A 25,502-nucleotide genomic window follows, 5' to 3' on the forward strand; every position below is an offset into this window, starting at 1 on the left:
AACACAGGAGGTGTGTCAGGCGGAGAAGCTTTTATTAGATAGGACTAAATGGGATTGATGTCTGGGGAGGCAGGAGTGCCTCAGATGTAATGACTGCAAATAAGGGAAGGATAAGGAGGTAATGAGTGTCCTTCCGGTGATATGCAATGAAAGGAATCGCACAAGAATGAAAGAACAGAGACAGATAGGAGTGGTGATACATTTCCACTGAGCTATATATGATTTTTAGTTAAGAAATAATTAGAGGGCAGTCAATTATGACAGATTTGAATGAATACGGAAAGCACCCATAAAGAATTTCAAATTAAACAAGGAGAGATTGGTCACAAGTGAGAATCAGAAGTACTGTTATTGGAAGAAGGCAACAAGTCAAAAGTAGAACCTTGAAGATGGTGGCCCTTTACACATCAGATAAGAGATATCTCAGTCAGAAATGGGATGAAAAGAATTCATACTTACAGTCCTGGGTTGTGCCATAGTGTCCCACATCGGTACTCTGCCGTAAGCGTCCAAGACTCTGGAAAGATTAGATAGAATGAAAGGAACCCATAGTTCCACATATGAGCCTTATCCTGGATTAGGCGATAGGAGCTGACTTTTCAGGTTCCATGTTTAGACCCATGCAGGACGGGCTCAGGATCTTTCTACATGGAAAATCTAGAAACATTTGACCAGAAGATCTGCTATTTTATACTTTTCTCTACTGACCTTTCTCTGTTTATAACCCAAATGCTCCTTTGCTCTATTGATTCACAATTCCACTTGTTTCCGGCTGAGATTATCGCATGTATGAAATGAATCTATAAATACATACAAGTTCTTATAATGTGTAGGAAAGACTAATGGAACGACGTTTGTTTTAGTCATTAACAGGCACATGCATCAACCATTTCTGCGAGCGCAAACGGTGCGATTCGCAAAAATCGGCCGTTTGCGCCCGCAAAAAGGGCATTTGCGATGCATCATGGTTCAAGGCACTCGCAATTTGAGAATTCGCAATTAATTGTGATTTCTCAAATTGCGATTGCATTTAAGGAATCGCAATTTGCGATTCCTTAAATGCAATGCAAGAACCACTTTAAAATAGCGATTTCGCTACTAGGAAGCGTAAATTACCATCAAGTTGATCTTGATGGTAATTTGCAAAAACTTTGAAAAATGCACTAAAGTGCATTTTTCAATGTTGTAGGTTAAACACACACATGCCCTTGGGGCATGTGAGTGCGCAACATGTGTGCACATAGAAATTTTAGGGGTGCAACAGGGTGTCCTTTTGACACCTGTGTACCCTTGAAATTGCATGCACAATTTGCGAGTACTTATTGGTACTCGCAAATTGCGCATGCAATCTCCCATTCATTCCCATGGGCCTGTAGGCTCATAGGAATGAATGGGAAGGCATTCCTTAACTGCGACTCGCAATTTACGAGTCGCAATTAAGGAATGTTTGGGAATCGCAATGCATGTACCCGTAAATGTATATGGATATTCGCAGAATTTTAACAATTGTGCTTTTTAAACCTTTGTTTTATTTAGATGAATGTCACATTTGAAAACATTTTTATAATTTTAGCACTTAGAGCAACCATTCCGTTTTGTTGAGTTTAGTAGCCCTTTGTGGGTCTTGATGTAAGGCTTATCTTTTTTATTTTTTTATTACAGTACACTGCTGCAAAAACACCTTTAATCTATCAGGTTAATCCACCACTCGGAGTGCCAGGTAAGAGACATTTTTAAGAGCATGTTATAAATAAGAGCACAATGGCATCGATTGTTAAAAATAAGGATAACATTATTTTGTCTTAATACATTTTATCTTCTTCCCTATTTTGCCCAACTACTCGCACTGTTTTACTCCACCCCATTCTAATTCTTACTCTCAATCCTAAAGGGACGATCAGCATTTCCTGAAGCATTCTCACGAACAATCCGTGTTGTGTATAAAAAATGAAACTGGCATGTCTGGTCCTTTGCCCGGAAAATGTCCTAATAATCCGCACGTGCACTCCCCACGGTTCTCAAATCGAGATTAAAGGGCAGAACATGGTCTTGATTTAGAGTTGGCCAGTAATGGGAAAATTTACAAGCTGTGTAAGAAGTGTACGATCTGGAGGAAAAACCACTCTCCTTGTTGTGGGGAAAATTGCACCTGTGGATTATTTTCTAGATTTAGGGCCAGGTGTACGCAGCTTTTTTCAGCTCACAAATGAATTCGGCAACATTTGCCCTGACGATGAATGCAAAAACAAAATTTAACACCTACCAACTTGTAGCGTCCTCGCCAGCCCCGCTAAATGCAAAGGATCATGCTACACCTGGAGCTTGGTATTACACCTCTTTATTCTTCAGCGTGTAACCATTAACTGAACATTCTATGTAAAGAATTCTACCACCGACAAATTTACGTCACTGTTCTACGGAGTCTGTCAGGAACCAAGAAGGTCCGGTCATCTCTTACTCACAAGACACTACACAACTAATGAATAAACATCAGTTCATTGGAGCAAATGGCATTTGTGAAGGGGATGGTCTGTGTAGTAGTTGAGTGCAATCTTACATAGACATTTACAATGACCAATCACTGCAGAAACAACATTTGCAATAACCTAAGAATGCACAAATAGCTTTTTTGCATAGGTTGATCCATGCTAATCCTGATTTTGCGCTGATTGTGCAGTGCACAATTCTACGGAGCCTGTGCAAAGTGCATGAAGTCAACAGTTCGCAAAGTGGGCCAGAAAGAAAAACATAGCTAAGGCCTGACATAGTAAGTGATAGTTTGGACTAAAGAACTGCATTGCAGACCTTGTCTGTCACACTCATCTGACAAAGCAAAGAGACATCACTCAACTGTCAACCCGTCTTATAGAATGATAAGACATCATCAACTCTGTTTGTCATCACATGCTATTATACATGTAGTCATGTTGCTGCAGTTCCAATGCAGCTGCAAGGAAATGTGTCACACTATGTTGGTTCTGCTTCATAGGACCACAGCTGGACTGGCAGAGCACATTCACGCCCACTTTAAAGGGTCCAGGACTGTGTTGGCACCACTTGGGGGGGGGAGGGTAGGACTCACAGCAGATAGAGTCTAAGTGCTAGGTTCAAAGTGGTTGGAGCTTTTTCTGTCCCTGAGGCTCTAATAAGGATGTCAGCCAACTAGCCCTTGGAGTCAATCTGGTGGTTCTGGTTTCAAGATGCAGGTCCAGTCCTTTTCACTCAGGCTGAAGGGCTACAGCGTAGCAGTCCTTCTTGCAGAGCAGCACAGCAGTCCTTGTGAGTCTTCCACGGGTCCAGAGGTGTACTGAACAGTTGGGTCTGAGGGTACATTCTGTATATCATCATCATATAACAATATTTGGTACATTTAAGACCATTAAACTACATAGATGAACATCACAATAAAGTGATCTAGTGTTAAAATGTTAACGTTTTGAAAAAAATATATTTTTTAAATCGAAAAAGGAGACTAATTTATACAAACATTATATACAAAATATGATCCAGAAAATTCATATGAATTGATAAAAAAAGAAGAAAAGAATGGCTAAGGTCTCCTGAGTACTACAGCACATTGGACAAATATCCCTGCCGGCAGCCATAGTCTGCCATTTTGCAGTAAAAGACAGAATTGGTAGTGTACCATACCGTAACTTCAGGAACAAAGTTCTGTCCCCAGGTGACACTATAAAATCAAGGAAAGGCTCAAAGGAGCTCTGTGCTCTTTGGCTTAATGCACAAAAAGGCATCAGTCAAGGGGACAAGGCCCTTTCTTTGGAGTTCCATGTCAGTAACCCGTTTTCAGTATGACATTTTCAGCAATTCCTGCAATAATGCCCGGGAAGAATCCTCTGGCCAATATTTACACAACACAGTCACCATTTTCAGATCCCTTATAAAGGTCAACCACTTAATGGCATAGAGCTTATTAAGGTTAAAAATGTATTTGAAGGCTAAATAGTGTTCAGAAAGAGCAGGAAAGTGTTTAAGTTTCCAACAAAAAAGGAGGAGTCGTAATCTGACCTTTTTCTCTACCGGCTGTAGCCCTAAGTAATGAAATAGAGGAAAACTTACCAAAGAGCGCAGAAATAGATTTTCCACTCTTCTGAGATCAGTTACACTAGCATAGCCACACTTCTCTGCTCCATATAAAGCACTAGCCTCTGACTTGGCCCTATATACACTTAAGACAGGAGAGATCTGTTTTGCCTTTGCTTATTTAAAGGATCTATAAATAGCTGCAGCATGGTGAGTTATAGTCAACACACTTTTCTTAAACTGGTGTGTCCATGACATTTTATTTGTTAATGTAATACCTAGGTGGATGAACTCACTCTCTCTTTCCAAAGGAGCACCATCTAGATAAATAGATCCACTGAATGACCTACGATGGTTTTTGGTCATAAACTTTGTTTTTCCAAAGTTTATCACCAATCCTCTTTTCTTACAAAAATCCCCAAATCTGTCAACCAGTGTCTGAAGCGTACGGGGGTGGGGTCTTGGAAATGAAAAGGGTATCATTGATGAACAGAAGAAGCAGGATTTTTCTGCCCACCAGCTTAGGGTCATCATTTTTACAATCTTCCAGGTAAGGCATCACTCCATTCAGATATAAGCAGAACATGGTTGGGGCCAACACACAGTCTTGTGGAACACCTTCCTGAGTTGCTATTTTTTCTGCCTGATCACCCCTTGGAACCCACACACACCAGTGCATAGGTTTCATAGTGGAGATGCTTAACAATATCCAAATTTCATTCGGTAGCCCCATATCTCTGAAGACCTCCCATATTTTGAGGCGTGAGACCAAATCTAAAGCGGTTGTCAGATCAATAAAGACCAAGTATAAATGAGCCTTTTCCAATATAACTCTTTTCCAATATAATACTTGAAGCCTAAACACCTGGTCTAAAGTACTTGTTTTTCTTCTGAACCAGCCTGGAGGTGTAACAGAATTTCTTTATCTCCTATTCACTCCTCAATTTCATAAAGGATCTGTCTACTAAACACCTTTGGAGTACATCTATTAAACGTATGGGCCTATTATTAGACTGGGAGTCCCTCTGGCCTTTCTTAAATGCTGGAACAATTTCTCCTCCCTTCCAACTAGGTGGTATATCCATTCCAGATACAATTGCAATAAACAAGATGTTCAAATATTTGGCCCAAGAATCAATATCAGAAATGAATAGGTCTCCTGGGACCCCATCGGGGCCTACAGCTTTTCCTGGGATGATAGTTTTGATTGCCCTGTCTGAGTCTCTCAAATCTATATGAAATGTCAGCAATACTACACTCAGTCTAAGGTCTGAGCCATCAGGCAGGGTTCTCCTCACCTCATGCAGAATAGACGGGGGGCCATACAGGTCAGCAAAATCGGTATACCAAATTTGAGGTTTAATACAGTCACTAAATCGTGGGCTGATCAACTGGCCTTTATTGGACGCCAACTGCCAAATTTTCTTCGTATCCCTTTTTCCTAAAGCCTTATATAAGTCCTCTAAACATTTACCCTCCCATTTGAGCTTTATGCTGTACACATTTGTTATGGGGATATCACCTTTCAGGAGCGCCTTATGTAGCTTCATTTTCCCCTTCCTACATTCCTCATTGAACCAGGTGCCTGACAAACTAGGTGCATTAACTCCAGTGCTTGGTCTGGCCATAAAACAATTACCCAATTTTTCAAACAGTGCATGATCGGTCTCAGATGCAATCTGGAGCATATTTTCATTTGAATCAGGGATTCGCGGTTGTATATGGTCTTGCTCAATTCTTTCCTCATAAATTCACCTTTACCATGATGTAATGCTATTTCTTTCAATCTAATTCTTCTCACATCATTAGTATGTTCAAGTTCTGTGTTCCATGAGGAATGGGTACTCATGAGATTCCCTATGTGGATGTTAATAGAACAATATAAAGCATTATGATCATTGTCAGAACAGAAAATAACTTTCGTATCCTCCAGATCAGGCCAGATAGATAGTGCTAGCATTATATAATCTATTCTACTTGTGGCCCCAGGTAGATTAAAAGCATGGGCTGCTTCCCTGTCTTTGAGGTATGCCAGTTGCAGGCTCTCAGGCCAAACATAGCAGTAAATGCTAGTACCTGTTGTACTATAGTAGTCCCTCTCCTCACATGGACAACTCCCAATGCTGGGGTCCCCCATACTTCATCCTCTTCCGCCAGGACCAAGGAGCAACCATCGCCCAGGGGATCATAGGTTAAGTTAACGTCCCCAGCAATAATGAGCCTGTCTTGGTTTGAAAAAGTATTTCTATGACTTGTAAGCAAATTCATAGTTGTAGATTCACTGCCTCCCTGTATCTCGCTATTATAGACATTATGAAATGAAATGAAATGAAAAATTATATTTATATAGCGCATAGACTACCCGGAGGCCTCGCAGCGCTTTAATTGATCACTGTGGCGGGCCGCAGGGTGAGACTAGCACGTTTTTGCAAACAGGTGGGTTTTCAAAGCTTTCCTAAAAGCCAGCCGGTTATTATTTTCTCTGAGGGCTAAAGGGGAGGGAGTTCCAAAGTCTCGCAGCAGTATGGGAGAAGGAACGGCCGCCCCAACGTGCTTTGTTGATTTTAGAAGTGGTAACTAGGTGCAATGATCCCGAGCGAAGGGCTCTGGATGGAGCGTAGGGCACAACTAAGGGGGACAGGATGGCAGGGCCTGTTCGATGGAAAGATTTGTGCACAATGCACATAGCCTTAAACTGTACTCTAGCAGCCATCGGGAGCCAGTGCAATTCTTTTACAGCTTTCTTGGCTGACTGCCAGCGGGGGATGTTGAATAATAATCGGGCGGCGCAGTTTTGCGTGACTTGGAGCCTGTTGGTCACTGAAGCCGGGGCACCCAGATATAGCACGTTTCCATAGTCCAGGCGGGAGAGTATCAGGGCCTGAACCATGATTCTCCTCACCTGGAAAGGAAGCAGAGGGAGTACTTTGCGGAGCATTTTCATTAGGCCGACACATGTGGAGGCAGCTTTGGTAGCCTGGACCGAGAAGTCCAGCGCTTTATCGAGCCAGATTCCCAGACTCTTTATCTGCGGTTTGGGAGGGGGGGGAGCACCAAGGCAGGTGGGCCAAATTGATGTCAAAATGATATTATATATATATTTTGGTTTTGAATCTGCTCCTACAAGTTCTATTCCCAGAATATCATATCAATTGATATCCACTGGGCACATTTTCATATTAAATGAAGCAATAATCCGAATTATTACACCCCCTGGGGGATGTCCCTTCCCAATCGCACTAGATTTTGCTGTCTATACACATTTTCATTTGACCAGGTTTCCTGAAATAGACAAATGTTGAAAGATTCAACAAAACCCCCACTCTGGATCATCCAATTTAGAGCCGATCCCGGCAACATTCCAGGATACCAATTTATATGCCTGGTATGGGACAGGTGCCCTTAGTCATGGAGCATGACAGGATAGAAAGTGACACAATATTGACTCTAAAAGAGTTTTATTGGGTTTTATGGTGTTGCAATTTGGGTGTGGTAAGAGTGTCTGAGAATCTCATACCATGACACATGAAATGCACTTCTATACATTGCTCCTAGGAAAAGAACAGTTGCAAAACAATAAAACACATTGTTTGGGAGCATTCCATCAAGCTAGCAGCAATTAAAATAATCTCTCTCTCTCTCTCTCTCGCTCTCTCTCTCTCTCTCTCTCTCTCTCTCTCTCGTGTGATTTCCCCAAAAATGCTGGCATTATAACTCCAAGTACTTTGCCCCTGCTAAACAGGAGTAAATTGTCTGCTCTCTTCTTTAAATATGGTTGAATTGTATTACCCCTGAAATATTGAAATACTTAAGTTTCCTACAGGTCCCTAGTATATGATGTAGAAACTGCACCCATGGCCTGGAAGTTAAATGCCACCTGTAGACTGCTAACCGGGAACATGGGCAATAAACCCTTGGAGGTTTGGGTAACACAAACTTAATATCAGGTAACAGAGCCTACAAGGGATTCTTTTAGGTGTAGAAAATCTTAGGTAATCTTCACAAATGAATTCTTTTAAGCCCTATTCAGTGGTTTATTGTAAATACATTTTCAAAATTAATTATTTGACTTCAAAGCAAATCTATCGCAAAACAGGTGCAAAACAGAAATAAACAATACACAAGGGGTGCATACTTTTCAGAATACAAATTTATGTAAAAAAACGTGTTGTATAAAAGGGTACAAAATGCAATTCACATTTAAACAAAACCGACTGAGATGGACGTTCTTCACTGTAATTTTTTTTCCCATGAGCACTTTTGTCATAATACATTTTAAACATTGAAGAACAGGCAAATCATGATTGACTATACAATGAACAATTCCTGAGATAATGTCTACCATGAAAATGGATTAAATTGTCTGCGTTTCGGTCTTTTCTGTGATAATATCTATAAGACCATCTTCAGGATGAATCGTTATTATGTGGACTGGAGACCTTGGAAAACTGAGAACATAACCGCATGTTCAAGTGCATAGAGCGATTCAATGCAGGAACGGAGAATTAATGGTACTCCAAAAATCAGATCTTATGTAGTGGCGTCCTTCATTTTGCAAGGCTATAAACTTCTTTCTTATTCAAGTTCAAAACGAGTAATGTTGGACAAGGGCAACCCTTGCGTCAGTCAAGAGTTGTCAAGGTCCGCCTAGTTGTTGGTACCTCACAGGTCAGAATGTCATCTGTTGTGCCATCCACTGGGTTGGAATGTGAAACACAGTTTCAGGCTACCCTGTGTAGCCTGACTACAGCAGCCTAAAACCCTGCTGTCAAATCTGTCAAAACAACCCTTTTTGTAAACCCTGCTTTTAAATGTTATTAAGTCACCACTCAGTGCACCATGTCTCCCACAAGGTAGGGTGCCTGATATTTAAAAGAGTGATGTAAAATCCATAAGGCCTAACTTCATCTTGAGCAGGCCAAAACTCAATTTTCTCTATTTTTGCAGAATCATTGACCTGTCTACCATTGACACAGATGTCATCTGTCCTTATCTTTCCAGGAACCTGTATGTCAAATTACTCAGACGAGGACATTGATAAGCTCACCTGATGCCTTATTCCCATCTCTGATAAGATACAGTATAATAAGGCTACCACGTGACCACCTGTCAGTAGAGGTACTTCTTCCCAGATTATTGTGCAAGACACTGCCAGAGAACATCTTGACTGCCAGAGATGCTGCAGCATCATGTGCTATGCTGAAAGCTGATACAGAGCAAAGTGTGGGAGGAGATTAACAGATACGTGTGTTTTCCCTTTGCAGGGAACACTGCTTCTTTAACTTCTGATAACTATAGCATTTCGCTACAAAGAGGTATGCAGTGGGTTCAATCTCCCTAAGAAATTCTAGATGCAAGTTATGTTACTCCATGCTCTCCTAGTGTAGTGCTTAGAAGTAGGTTTTAGGGTGTTAGGTTGTTAGATGATATTTTAGCTATGGGACGAATGTTCATTTTATTCTCGGTGTTTGCAGCATGCATTTGTGTTTTATTGATATTATGTGTGGTTATTTTAGATGTGCTGAGGAACAGGATGAGATTGTTGAAATAAATGCTTTTTAATTAAAGTGTATTTTTCTTATAGTAGTTTCTATGTGTGATATTATAAAAAATTACCATGGTTTCTCTGGATTCGTGTTTCAGGACTGTTAGTATCCCTAAAGCACTGACACCACTACAACTATGTATTAGGTCCCCGCCCAAGGCGAAAGCAGCATGGGGTGCAGACATAAGCACACCCTTAGAACACAATACTTGAACTGCTGTTAGCGGGCTTACCCATACAGTATCCTGTAATGCCCGTTTCAAGTTGGTGCATTACAATTTTTTGCATCACACATATGTGACGCCTTTGAGACTTCATTGTATTACCCCTTTCCGGTCGGATGATGGCCCAAGATGCAGTGAGAGAGGAGCTGATTACTTACACTTAGCTTGGAGGTGCCCAATGGTGTATACATTTTGGACTTGGGTGCTGCTCGATGTACAGAGGGGTACGGGCTTTCACGACGATAGTTCACCACTACACTGTTAATTGGGATATGTTAAAAAGCCCAAAGGGCGCAAGATGGCCCATAGATATTTGCAGCTACATTAGGGTGCCGTTTCCGATCCTGTTAAACCCGGGTACAAATGGTCGTAAGGAGCGTTTTCTCCGTCCGACTCGTACCCGGGAAAAACACCTTACAAACTCGCAAGTACGATTCGCACAGAAATACCATTTCCGTACGAGTCGTACAAAAGACCGACCGGCAAAAAAATACATACAAATCTGAATCTGGACAGCGCGTACGCGACGTCCGTACGGAGTCAGGCAGCGTTTTACGGACCAGCAAGTTCGATCCGTGCCTACGTCACTCCGCACCGCTATTTTTTTACGGCAGCCAAAAACTCCCGGGAAATTGAGGACGACGCGAAGAAGGAGCAGTGGTACGCGAAGGATAGCGATGGACCCCAACCTACGCGGCATCCCGGCCCTCATAGCCTACGACCTCGTGTTCAGAAACCGACGCAGACGCCGCAGAAGGTCAGAACAACACCCAGGGGCAAAGGGGGGTGGGGGGGCTGGGGCAGGAAACATTACCCCCACCCAATTACAAATATACATATGTCCTGCAAAGAAATGACCTCCAGGCTCTGGTCACTGGGGGGGGGGGGCGTGTCCACCAATCCCTACCTACCTCCACAACGGAAGTGGACGTTGACTTATACCCGTCACCACTACAATGGTGGTACGGCCTGTACCCACGCCCCCAGAGCATGGGTACGGGCCGTACCATGCGTACCCCTACGTCACCGCCACAATGGTGGTACGGCCCGTACCCACGCCCCCCGTGCGTGGGTATGGGCCATACCACGCATACCCCTATGTCACCGCCACAATGGTGGTACGGCCCGTACCCACGCACCCAGAGCGTGGGTACGGGCCGTACCACGTGTACCCCTACGTCACCGCCACAATGGTGGTACGGCCCGTACCCACGCCCCCCAGAGCGTGGGTATGGGCCGTACCATGCGTACCCCTACGTCACCGCCACAATGGTGGTACGGCCCGTACCCACGCCCCCCGTGCGTGGGTATGGGCCATACCACGCATACCCCTATGTCACCGCCACAATGGTGGTACGGCCCGTACCCACGCACCCAGAGCGTGGGTACGGGCCGTACCACGTGTACCCCTACGTCACCGCCACAATGGTGGTACGGCCCGTACCCACGCCCCCCAGAGCGTGGGTATGGGCCGTACCACGCGTACCCCTACGCCACCGCCACTATGGTGGTACGGCCCGTACCCACGCCCCCCAGAGCGTGGGTATGGGCCGTACCACGCGTACCCCTACGCCACCGCCACTATGGTGGTACGGCCCGTACCCACGCCCCCCAGAGCGTGGGTACGGGCCGTACCACACGTACCCCTACGTCACCGCCATCATGGTGGTACGGCCCGTACCCACGCCCCCCAGAGCGTGGGTACGAGCCGTACCACGCGTACCCCTACATCACCGCCATAATGGTGGTACAGCCAGTACCCACGCTCTGGAGGGCGTGGGTACGGGCCGTACCACGCGTACCCCTACGTCACCGCCACAATGGTGGTACGGTCCATACCCACGCCCCCCAGAGCGTGGGTACGGGCCGTACCACGCGTACCCCTACGTCACCACCACAATGGTGGTACAGCCCGTACACAAGCCCCCCAGAGTGTGGGTACGGGCCGTACCACGCGTACCCCTACGTCACCGCCACTATGGTGGTACGGCCCGTACCCACGCCCCCAGAGCATGGGTACGGGCCGTACCACGCGTACCCCTATGGCACCGCCACAATGGTGGTACGGCCTGTACCCACGCCCCCAGAGCATGGGTACGGGCCGTACCACGCGTACCCCTACGTCACCGCCACAATGGTGGTACGGCACGTACCCACGCCCCCAGAGCATGGGTACGGGCCGTACCACGCATACCCCTACGTCACCGCCACAATGGTGGTACGGCCCATACCCACGCCCCCAGAGCATGGGTACGGGCCGTACCACCCGTACCCCTACAGCTCCGTTACATGATGGATACAAGGCGTACACACGCCACGGATGTAGGTGTACGGCTTGGTGCAGCACATCAGCTGTAAATTGGGGGTGGTGTATGCCCAGGACAGCAGTGTACCACAGCAAGGGCCCAAGTGGGTGGGTGGGTGGGTGCAGACGAATACCAGCAGTGGACACAGACATGGGGGTGGGTGCAAAGGAATACCAGCAGTGGACAGGGACATGTGAGGGGTGGGTGCCCATCACTCCCAGCAGTGGACAGAGACATGGGGTGGGTGCAGAGGAATGTCCAGCAGTGGACAGGGACATGGGGGTGGGTGGAGAGGAATACCAGCAGTGGACACAGACATGGGGTGGGTGCAGAGGAATACCAGCAGTGGACAGGGACATGTGAGGGGTGGGTGCCCATCACTCCTAGCAGTGGACAGAGACATGGGGGTGGGTGCAGAGGACTCCCAGCAGTGGACAGGGACATGTGAGGGGTGGGTGCCCATCACTCCCAGCAGTGGACAGAAACATGGGGGTGGGTGCAGAGGACTCACAGCAGTGGACAGAGACATGGGGGTGGGTGCAGAGGAATACCAGCAGTGGACAGGGACATGTGAGGGGTGGGTGCCCATCACTCCCAGCAGTGAACAGAGACATGGGGGTGGGTGCAGAGTACTCACAGCAGTGGACAGAGACATGGGGGTGGGTGCAGAGTAATACCAGCAGTGGAATGGGACATGTGAGGGGTGGGTGCCCATCACTCCCAGCAGTGGACAGAGACATGGGGGTGGGTGCAGAGGACTCACAGCAGTGGACAGAGACATGGGGGTGGGTGCAGAGGAATACCAGCAGTGGACAGGGACATGTGAGGGGTGGGTGCCCATCACTCCCAGCAGTGGACAGAGACATGGGGGTGGGTGTAGAGGAATACCAGCAGTGGACAGAGACATGGGGGTGGGTGCATATCAACACCAGCAGTGGACATAGACATGGGGGTGGGTGCAGAGGACTCCCAGCAGTGGACAGAGACATGGGCGTGGGTGCAGAGGACTCCCAGCAGTGGACAGAGACATGGGGGGTGTACATCATTATCAGATGACCACAACTCCATGGGTGTATGTACGCATCCCTAACTTTGGACATTGATGATAGTGCCATAACAACACATCACTGACAGCAGTGTCCCACTCCCAGGAGGATGGATGTCTTTCCCCCACTGCATGACACACCACATGTGGGTGTGAGGACAAATAACACATGCATACCCACCCCTGGCAGATGCAGCACAATACACACACTGAGATCATGCCACAAGACTGTATAGTCATGTCACTGCCTACTAAACTAAGAGAGCCAAAGAGAACACACACTGTCACGCACATCCCAGGACTGATAGGAATGTTCAGGTGCTGGGCCAGCCACCAAGATGTTGTCTGTCATGGAAGGAATAGGGTGGAGTTCCCACAGATACAATGCCCACAAGTCAGGTGTTCAAATACCCAGCAGAAAAAGTACCATATGTGTGCTAGGCTGGGAGTGTACACATGCATTGTGCGGAAAAGGGACAATTTCTCCATGAAGGCATGGTAAAATACTCTATACACAAGTACAGTGAGTACCAAGGATGGCACAGACGATGCAGCCGGAGACATTGCTGAGCAGGCATGGCCAGAGTTGAAGGGATCCATCACCAACAAAGGAAATGTAGACACAGGGCAACACAATAATTGTGCAACTCTCTGCAGGGAAGATGTCAGGTGCCACAGAGGAAGAAACACTCCTTGGGACAATATCTCCAAACACAAAGAGCATACACGACAAAGAATCTTTGCAGAGACCTTGTGATGGCACGCAGATACCAGGTTCCACCCCATGAGCAGCAGACTACATTTCCCTGAAACATAACACATGCCCACAACCCCAACTCCTGAAGCATCAGCATCAACATCAATACCTGAAATGCAAGACTTTTCTAACGAAAATAGAAAATGCTTTATTCAGCATGAAAATAATAATGTGTAAACGAGACTATTCACAAAGGCCAATGGCCAGTCCATATCATCAGTGCTTGGGGGGGGGACACATGGCCATGCGTCTCCCCTAGCTTGTCTGCACATCAGAAGACTCTGTGTCGTCGACTGGGGGGGGGGCATCATGTGGGGAAGGACCAGGCACCGCAGGGACAGGTGGGGTAAGGGTAGGTGTGGTGGGTGCAGGGACGGACGACTCCACCACAGGGGGTGGGGCAGCGCCAAAGGTGGAGGTGAGCTCGGCGCTGCACACTTCTGCCAGTTCTTCAAGCGTCTCCCCTGCACCCGGAGAAACAACAGGCCCCAAGGAGTGGGGGGGGGTCGGAGGGATGGGTTGCAGCGCTACTGGGGGAGGTGGTGGACAGGCTGGGGGACTTAACTCCCCTACCCGTGGAGTGCCTTGACCGTTTCCGGCCAGGTGAACTAGTGGGGCTGAGGCCCAGCCCAGCAAAGTAGGCCTCCTTCTCCGAACCTGGGGCAGGGGAGCCAAGGGGAGTGACATCGGAGGGACTGGGGAGTGAGTCATGTGGACGAGGACTGTGGCTGCGTGCCTGCCTGTGTGCCCCAGACCCAGTGGGTGTGCCTGCTTCCCCCTGAGTGTGCGTGTCATCAGGAGGTGTGCACTTGCCCTTACGTGGTGGTGTGCTGCTTGTGTCTGGTGGGGTGCGTGTGTGTGGATTTCTTGGTGTGCTTGGGACAGGAATGGGTGTGGGACTTGTGGATGGGGCAGGGGTAGGGGGGGACGCAGTGCTGCAGGTGACTCACTACTGCCGTCAGTGACGAGTCCAGGGACCTCAGCAACATCCGTTGGTCAGACATCGCTGATGACATGCCCTCCATGTACGACACCATCTGGGTCAGCAGTCTGGTGTGGCCATGGAGGACAGTCACGATCGATGTCTGCCCAACTTGCAACTGCCGCTGAATGTCCACAGACTCGACAGTGAGGGCAGCAGGGGGGACAGGGGCAGGGGGTGCGCTGCCTGGCACGAAGGAGACATGTGGTCGCCTAGCACGGACAGAAGGGACCCAAGCAAGTGGGAGGGCGGTGATGGGAATGGAGGGGCGGTGACGGATGGAGTGCTGCTGCCAGCTGTTGGAGCAGCCTCCGCCCCCTCAGGGAGTTCAGCCTCGGACCCGTCAGCCTCGTAGTCAGTGTTGGTACTGGGCAGGTCCTCCGCCTCACTGCCACTAGATTCCGCCGACTCCTCAGCAGTGGTGGCACCAGTGCTCGATCCCTCCTCCACGTCCGTGCCGGTGTCTCCCTCGGTGTTCTCCGATGATGCTGTGGGCAAGGTGAAGAGACAGGAAAAAATCAGTCACCTGTATACATCTGACACATGAGTCCAGACAAAATAGGCAACAGTGCATAACAGGAAAGGCATCATGAGTAACATCTAGAATACTCCTCACATATGTAAGCCCTGCACTCCCCAGTTGGTTGACCCACCATGCAACTTGGAAAAAATGGAAATTAGGTCACAACAGCAAATAACTTGAAATCCCAAGATCCTGAGAAGCTAGTGTCTGGGATCAGTTGAGCACAGCAAGACTATGAAGGCATGCCACCTCTTGTTCATTGTGAACCCAACAGTAATGTCGCACCCAAGGCCAAATACCACATGCCAATGCAGAAGGTGTCCCAACACTCAGAGACCTGTGAGTACTTAGGAAACCCCACGGCACCACGGTGGTCTGGATGACTTGACACTCGTAAGTTGGTATCGGCAACAACCAAGGACTAACCCAAATGCAACCACACTGTGGGAACATGTATATGTATGAACTCTAAACAAGTTTTGTTCAAACAGTGCCTTACTTTAAAATGTGCCAGCGGGTCCCAGGAAAGTGTAAAGGTGGTGTCTTGTGCACTTCCTTGGGAGACATCTGTCATGCAGGCACATTATTGTCCTTCACAACAAAACAACAAGGTCAAGCATATGAAACATTGAGACATGTTGACAGGTGTAGTGATTGCCAAGGGACAATTTCTCTGAGTAACAACTTGAATAATGTCATTTGTCACATGGCTATCCGTCACCTGATTACACAGTTGGCTACACATATGACCTACTGACTGTCATCTGGAGTGGCACACATGTCCACACCCAGGACAATGAATAAGCTAATGGGCCTGCAATTGTTTTGTAAAAAAGCCTAGCTGTACCCACAGATGTCAGCACACAAAGTCACAACTGTGTAGCATCTGAACCACACACAGGTGCAAAAAATGTACAAGCAGGATACATGATTGTCAAAAACTGACACAGGCTACGAAGCACGAACATTAAGCACTGGCCAACATCACGGGGGCACTGCACGATGACTTTCTGGACTGCGAATCATCACACACAAGTCAGAACTGGCAATGAAACATCAGGGTTGAACATGTACACCCCTCCCGCACACACCCACCCATACCTGAGTCAATGTGACTGATACCGATCAAGAAGTGACACCTCTTATTCAGGGTTACAATAACTGTGCTTGAAAACTAGCTTCATTAACACGACATCACCTTGTAGGGCTGCCAAAAACATATTGGTCACAAACAAACATCAACAGATTGTTGTGAATAGCCACACAGGCACTGCCCAGTGTGAGTATGCACAAGCAAACTGGTGTATCCCTGTCCAGTGGACAAATGTATCCCACATGTGAAAAATACTACCTAGGCCAGGGAACAATGCCACAGAGGCAGAGCCATGCTGAACCCACAGTGAATGTGCACAGTGTTTGATGATACACATGAGTAGGAGGGCAGGCTGTGTCAGGGGACTGTAGTGGGCACACTGCTCCATGATCCTGGAATGAGCTGACTGTAACAGGAGCAACCGTCCCGGCACTATGCATATATCCCACTCATGCACATCATGTCTGAGGCCACAACATTCGTAATGCATGCTGCAAGTATGTTCATTTGAAACCTCACACTCCTATGTTGAGACTCAGCATCAGTGCCAACAATTATGCACCCCCAAATGACTGAACAGGAGAGGGCACAGGCAGACCACCCCCACACATGATGCTGAAAGCAGTGTGCACTTTGATTAACTGGGAGCCTAGATGACCATGTGCAATAGTGATAACACACAGACTAGGTAACACATGTCAAGGAGGGGAAGGGAGGAAGAACAGCACAGGTTGACTTGGGGGAACAGGATATGCACTGCACATATATACCCTGGCAGTGTATCCAGGCGACTGAGCAGCTACAAAAGCTGGTGACACACAACAAACACACTTTTACCTACCCCCTTACTGCTGCTGTAACTCCTGTATCCGCCTATCCAGGTCAGGGAAGACCACCGCCAGGACACGCTTCATCTGGTGGGTCCAGCGCCCGCCATGCTTGCGAGGAGCCTCCTCCTTCAGCATGACCCGGGCGATCCTCCGGGTCCAGCACCGGATGTCCTGCCATCTCTTCCTCACTTGTGGCAGGCGCCGACTGTGACCCTCCACCGATTGCACGGCCTTGACGGCACCCTTCCAGATCTTCCCCTTGTGGTAGGCAGTTACCTGTGTGGATGACAAAGTGGGACAACATCACTACACCTGCACCATGTCACAGAGACACACATTAGAACATCTTTGATTTGTTGAACAGGGCATAGTATGCTGGCAAGTAATAGCACCTTAGTCATAGGGACTTATTCCACTGGGGATGCACCAATGCACTACATGGCATAGTAAGTACACAGGTGGCATGAGGGGTGCGAAACAATCCCTGATCATGAAACACACTGTGCATCCCAAGCAACACAAGGCTGATGGACAGCACCTCCAAGCAGTCACATGCCCCAGGCCACTGACGAAACCTCAGCAGAGTACACAGACACACACAGGCACACATCAATCACCTGCCGTTGGCAACAGCGGATGCAAACCTCACTCTGCACATGTGCCACTTGCCAGGGGGGGGGTCACAGGTGTGGGGCTAGCTCAGCAAGTCAGACACACTGCACGGCTTACTTCACACATCAGATCGATTGAGCAGTTGCCTCCTCCATGCAGCTGTGGTGCAACACTCCACATAGACACTCACCCACATGACAAGAAACATTCACACACATCAATGTCAAGGGGGCGTACACATCATTTGGACACTCTCACCACTCTCACCACAGCTCCACTCAACTCTCACACACATCTGTGGGTGCAGTCACCTGTCACACCGGGGGACCACTGAATCACCGCAGGACAATAGAACAAGAATGCCCAAGAGGATTAGGCTGGCTGAATGTGCCATGCACTATGCAGTGAATGTCACAGTAAGCACAATGCAAGTGAGGAGTGCACACATAAACTACATCAAGCCCTGCATGAGAGACATGAGCCATCCACCCCCCCCCTGGGACCCACTCCAACCAACATTGCATGTCTGTCACACCTGGACACAATGCCAGAAGTGACAGACACAAAAAAGGTGCACAGGCAAAGGTAGTTGGGTCAGCACTCACCTGCTCCCCTGGTCGACCATACATCATGGGGTACCGTGGGAGGATCACATCCAGCAGGTCCTCATTCTCCTCCTGGGTGAAAGGCTGAGCCTTCTCCACAGTCCTTGACATGGTGCCAGAGGGAGACAATACAGCAGCAGTGGTATCGACTGACATGTTATGCAGGCAAGTGCCCTCCCATGGGTTCTGCCTGCCTTATATCTGCCTTGCTGGCCTATTTCATTTACAGGAGTACAGAGTGATTGGTTAGACTCATTTGCATCCTACGTTTCCTCCAATCCCTTTTAACATACACCAGTGACAGCCTTAGCATCTTTCGAATTTGCAGCATCATGTCAAGTCAACAACCACTTTGCAACAATGTATAATGTGGCCAACTGCTTTTTCCAGACCACATGATGTTAAATTTTGAACTTGAAACTCGGTATCCATGACAACCAGCATGCATTTAGGCCCTAATACTTGTCCCTCATGTGTCCCCATTGTAATTCTTAAATCCCCACACAGGTATGGCGCGTTTCACACGTACCCCTAGGGCACCATCACTACAGTGATATGGGCCATACTCACACGTGTACGTGCCGTACACGCGTGAGTACGGGCCGTACACGTGTGAGTACGTGCCATATCACTAGGGCCTACGGTTCCCCAACTATAGTGATACGGGCCGTACTCACGAGTGTACATGCCGTACATGCGTGAGTACGTGCCGTATCACTAGGGCCTACGGTACCCCAACTATAGTGATAGGCACGTACTCACGCATGTACGGGTCGTACACGCGTGAGTACGTGCCGTATCACTAGGGCCTACAGTACCCCAACTATAGTGATAGGCACGTACTCACGCTTGTACGGGCCGTACACGTGTGAGTACGTGCCGTATCACTAGGGCCTACGGTACCCCAACTATAGTGATAGGCACGTACTCACGCGTGTACGGGCCGTACACGCGTGAGTATGTGCCATATCACTAGGGCCTACGGTACCCCAACTATAGTGATAGGCACGTACTCACGCATGTACGGCCCGTACACGCGTGAGTACGTGCCATATCACTGGGGCCTACGGTAACACAACTATCGTGATAGGCACGTACTCACGCGTGTACGGGCCGTACACACGTGAGTACGTGCCGTATCACTCGGACCTACAGTAACACAACTATAGTGATAGGCACGTACTCACACGTGTACGGCACGTACACGCGTGAGTACGTGCCGTATCACTAGGGCCTACAGTACCCCAACTATAGTGATAGGCACGTAATCACGCGTGTACGGGCCGTACACGCGTGAGTACGTGCCGTATCACTAGGGCCTATGGTACCCCAACTATAGTGATAGGCACGTACTCACGCATGTACAGGCCGTACACGCGTGAGTACGTGCCGTATCACTAGGGCCTACGGTTCCCCAACTATAGTGATACGGGCCGTACTCACGCGTGTACATGCCGTACATGCGTGAGTACGTGCCGTATCACTAGGGCCTACGGTACCCCAACTATAGTGATAGGCACGTACTCACGCGTGTACGGGCCGTACACGCGTGCCATATCACTAGGGCCTACGGTACCCCAACTATAGTGATAGGCACGTACTCACGCATGTACGGCCCGTACACGCGTGAGTACGTGCCATATCACTGGGGCCTACCGTAACACAACTATCGTGATAGGCACGTACTCACGCGTGTACGGGCCGTACACACGTGAGTACGTGCCGTATCACTCGGACCTACAGTAACACAACTATAGTGATAGGCACGTACTCACACGTGTACGGCACGTACACGCGTGAGTACGTGCCGTATCACTAGGGCCTACAGTACCCCAACTATAGTGATAGGCACGTAATCACGCGTGTACGGGCCGTACACGCGTGAGTTCGTGCCGTATCACTAGGGCCTATGGTACCCCAACTATAGTGATAGGCACGTACTCACGCATGTACAGGCCGTACACGCGTGAGTACGTGCCGTATCACTAGGGCCTACGGTTCCCCAACTATAGTGATACGGGCCGTACTCACGCGTGTACATGCCGTACATGCGTGAGTACGTGCCGTATCACTAGGGCCTACGGTACCCCAACTATAGTGATAGGCACGTACTCACGCGTGTATGGGCCATACACACGTGAGTATGGCCCGTATCACTAGGGCCTACGGTACCCCAACTATAGTAAATGTAAATGTGCAGATATTTATATAGCGCAAATCACCAACCGGTCTCTAAGCGCTTGCTTAGGGAACCCGTCCTGGTATTCCCCTGTGAGATAACCCAGCAGGGCATCCACAAGGTGAAAGCCAGGCATCCCGCCGCGAGGGGCCATTGTGGAGATTAAGCAAGCTATTGCCCAGAGTCGCAGAGTGTGAACCCATGAATCGAGTATGCACTGGAGCGAGAATTATCGAGTCCATGGACAATTTATGGACTCAAGACCCAGCCGAGCCGGGAATTGAACCCTGGTCCCGGGCTGACCTCTGCTTCCAGGTCTGCCTACTCTAACCAGTGAGCCACACTTCTCTTCTATAGTGATAGGCACGTACTCACGCGTGTACGGCCTGTACACGCGTGAGTACGGGCCGTACACGCGTGAGTACGTGCCATATCACTAGGGCCTACGGTAACACAACTATAGTGATAGGCACGTACTCACGCGTGTATGGGCCGTACACACGTGAGTACGTGCTGTATCACTCGGACCTACAGTAACACAACTATAGTGATAGGCACGTACTCACGCGTGTACGGCACGTACTCACGCGTGAGTATGGCCCATACACACGCCCTCAGAGCGTATGTACTGCGTTTCACAGCTTACACTGGTGATAGGAGGCGCACACGAAAGGAATGGAGGTGTCAGACTCGCACAAGGCTGGACATCAAGTCATTGTCAGTGCAGTCCTTCATGTGCAGGGCCTAGGTGTGTCAGGCAGTGATGTGGCACATGTCTCATCATGTTTTGGCTCAATAGATGTGTGATGAGCTGTTTACACATGTCATGTGTGATGGGGCACTACGTGGCACACTTCCCCTTCACACTTTGCACATGTGTGCATGTAGGACACACGTGTGAAGCACTGCATCACTGGTAAGGCACAGTCACCAACACCCGCAACTGTCCCCTGATGCCAGGTACACGGATAATTACACCTGACATGTGACTACCAGCGTGCCACGATGTGACTATGTCATGTGTGTGTCATGTGTTCCCATGAGCTTGCCATTGGTGTTCCGTCAACTCCATCTGCTGTTGCAGCATCCAACATGTGTCTGTGTGCATATGTGCATGACACACATATACGCACACCATGCCACATGTGGACTCACATGTTACATGTGTCATGATGGTTCCAAGATGACTTCCTGACATGAGGCAATATCTGCGTTGTCTCAATGTCTGTGTCATCAGTTTTTGACATGTACCCCTTCATGGAAATGTGTGTTATCTGTCCTTTTTCAGATGACATGTGACCTGTGCGTCTAGACTCCCGCCAGCTGTCTGTATGAGATAACATCCTTCAAATGCTGATATGTGGATGTCTGTCACTCATGTAATGTGTCTGGCTGGTCACTTACACTGGCCCACAGCTATTTTAATGGCATGTCACGTCAACATTGCCATGCAACTATTGTGGCTGGCTCTTCGTAGGAGTATCACCTGGCTGGCCTACGTGTCCTGGATATATTGCACAGACCAGACTCTGTATTAAGCAAATGTGTATTAGCTGTTGAACATGTGCTCACCTCAGTGACATTGGTGTGGTAATGTACTCACTCTTCGTTATTACTTCCAAATCTCTGCAGGGCACCGCCTCTCCCCAGACGAATGCCAGACCTGGATGCCATGCGTGAACATGACTGCATACGCAGATACCGCTTCTCGCAAGAGTTGATAGAGAACTTGACCCGCCGGCTTGAACCACACCTCCAACCACAACACAGGTATACTACAGCTCTGACCCCCAAGATGAAGGTGATGGCAGCCCTACATTTTTTTGCCACCGGCACGTTTCAATTGACCATAGCTGATGTTGGTGGCATGTCCCAGACAATGTTCAGCCGTGTCCTGCATGATGTTTTAGAAGCCATGTTGGTGCACCTGGATGACTTCATCCATTTTCCCACTCGTGAGCAGTTGACACGTGTCAAGGGTGAGTTCTATGCCCTGGGAGGGATGCCTCACGTAATTGGGGCCATTGATGGGACACATGTGGCTTTGGTACCACCACAGGCACAGGAGGTAGCCTTTCGGAACCGCAAACATTATCACTCTATCAATGCCCTTGTGGTGTGTCTTGCTAACATGCTGATTTCCCATGTCTGTGCCCGTTTTCCAGGGTCGGCACACGATGCCTACATCATGAGGTGTAGCAGGGTGCCAGAAATGATGCTGCAGCTGCACGCGGAACGAGCATGTCTTGTTGGTGGGTATACTCTGTTAGTCCTGTGTTTCGCGCTATCTTTGTATCTTACGGCATCTCCTGACCCACTTCTTCACATGATGTTTCCATGTAGGGGACTCTGGCTATCCCAACATGCCATGGCTGATGACGCCCCCGCAACCCCAGAACAGCTGCAGAACACCGGTACAACGACACCCATGGGCAGACGAGGCGCGTGATTGAGAGGACGTTTGGACACCTGAAGAGCAGATTCCGGTGCCTCCACAAGACCGGCGGCGCCCTCCCATATGCCCCGGTGAAGGTCTGCAAAATCTTCATTGTGTGCTGCATGCTGCACAACATGGCAGTGGAGAAGGCCGTGCCACTCATCCTTGATCCGGATGAGCAGGATCATCCACCCGTGGAGGATGAAGGGCTTGGGCACGGGGCAAGTGAGGATGAGGATGAGGATGAGGACATCCGGAGTCAGCTTATCCGTAACTTCTTCTCATAATGGTGAGTCTCTGTGTCTGAGTGTGCACGCTTTGAGCCTTGTGTGGCATGTGTTGCAATGTGTGTGTCCAGCTGACTGTGTGCTAAGTGACTTGGAGGTGTGTTCTGATGTGTCATTCAAGTGATGATGTCATTCCACACATTTTAGCTGGGACACTAAATTTTTTAAGAGGATGGTGACAACATCATTCCTGTAGAGTACATGTACATGTCTGCTGATTACTAGCTCTTCGCTGACTTGTTGTGTGTCTGTCCTCCCAGGTTCTTGTGGCTGTCGTCTGCTCATGTCATCATTGCCCTCCTGCTATTCTTCATGAGTATTGCAACGTGTGCTGGATCAGAGTTACATGCACAGACATGGTGAAAAGTCATTTTGGGTAAGGAGTGCAGCAAGGTATTTTGTGGGTGGTACGTGTTTGTGATATGTGGGGACTGCCCCTGTGCATGTTGTGTTACCATGCATACATGTCGACTCACCATGGGGCACATGACGTGTTGCATGGCTCTCATGAATTGATAGTCACCCTTCCTGACAGTCATCTGTAATGGTTTGTGGATTCTGATTAAGGCATCAATGTGTGTATAACGTCCCTCAGGAACATACGGGATGCTAATGGTGGGCATAGTGTGGGACATCCCCATATGAGGCTCAATGGGAAATTGCAGACTCTCCGTGTGCAGCAAGGGGTGTTAGGCTCAGCCCCTTCACTTGTGTGCCAGCTCGGTAGGATTTACCACATCTGTGTGTTGAACCGGGTGTCCAGTGGAGGTTACACATGGTCAGCCAAATGACCTGTGAGTCTGTTCCAATTGATGCATTTCCCTTAGTGTGAGGCTGAGTAATAAAGGTGTTCGTCACACTCCAAGGTGCCTCATCTCTGTCAATGCAGGTCTCTTGCCACTTTGCATGCGCCATATCTGGCATAGTTGTGGAAGATTATGCATAGGAGTCCATGTGTAGTTTAGCAACATGCATGCAGTTGCTCATGGATTAGGCTCCCTATTGGGCATGAAGTACATGGTCGTGTATGTTTTTTAGCATGTTGGTCCACACAATGGGCCATCAACACCTGCTGATGGTGTGTCTCCTGTGCGCAGGTCGGCCCTCAGTTTCCTGATCCGGTGTCATGCTTCTTTGGTGATTGTGCATGCATTGTCTCTGGGTGTGCCATGTGACACTGGACACTCCTTACTTTACACACGCGCCTGTTGCAGTTGTCCTTCTGACATCCTAGTCTTTGTGTGCAAATTCTGGCATTTTGCAAGGAGATGCCGCCTGCTGCTGCGGCCCCTGTAGCAAGGGCCCACAGAGTATCCAGATTTGGCAACACACACGCCTCCAAGATGCTCCTCACTTCCTCCCTCCACCCATTCATTTGGCTGTCCTCAGCTTGTCTATGCCACTGTTGCTGCCACACGGTGCCAAAGGCTGGACCATCAGCACATGCAAGGTGCACATTGCACCACCATCCTGTCCTTGCATAACCCACATCACACTACAGTCTGATGTAGTAGCCACACTCCGAGATATGTCCATCCGCACATCTAACGCCTGCTGTCAGACATACCCTGGGCACACACATGACACCTTTGCATGCTGAGTGTGCAACTCCAACTGCCTACACTGCGCTGCCCCGCCTTCCAGGCCCTGTCACACCAACCAGGTCACGTCCCTAATACTCCCCACTGGCTCTGTAGCCCAGCAAGGGCATGGGAGTGGGACTCAAGGCTTCAGCATGTAGTATGGTGTCATCGTCTGGGACATGGCACAGGTATCATCTCTCAGCATGTCAATCTACAGAGTGTCCAGGACCCCCCTCTCCACCATCACATGTGCACAGCACCTCATCATCTGCTCGTATGCCATTGACAGCCAGGTGCTCCTCACCCTCAACAAAGACACAGACATTGGCAGTTCCATCATTCAAGTATGCATGAGATCCATTGACGAATGGCTGAACACGAGCCACCTGAGACTGGACTTGTACAGGACTGAGGTGATCATCTGAGGATTGTCCCCTTCCAGCTGGGTCAAGT

The 25,502-nt window shown here is 48.7% G+C and overlaps 1 protein-coding gene across 1 annotated transcript in view; it reads left to right on the forward strand.

The window, feature by feature from the left end:
• The window catches only part of PKHD1 (PKHD1 ciliary IPT domain containing fibrocystin/polyductin), a 1,788,124-nt gene that overhangs the window by 262,510 nt on the left and 1,500,112 nt on the right, over positions 1-25,502 (forward strand). The window contains exon 5 of the mRNA XM_085609531.1: positions 1,663-1,720. Within this exon, the coding sequence (XP_085465657.1) occupies positions 1,663-1,720 (58 nt within the window). The remainder of the gene's footprint in view (positions 1-1,662; positions 1,721-25,502) is intronic.

The sequence above is a fragment of the Triturus cristatus genome, chromosome 6 (assembly GCF_964204655.1).
Source record: "Triturus cristatus chromosome 6, aTriCri1.1, whole genome shotgun sequence".
NCBI lineage: Eukaryota > Metazoa > Chordata > Amphibia > Caudata > Salamandridae > Triturus > Triturus cristatus.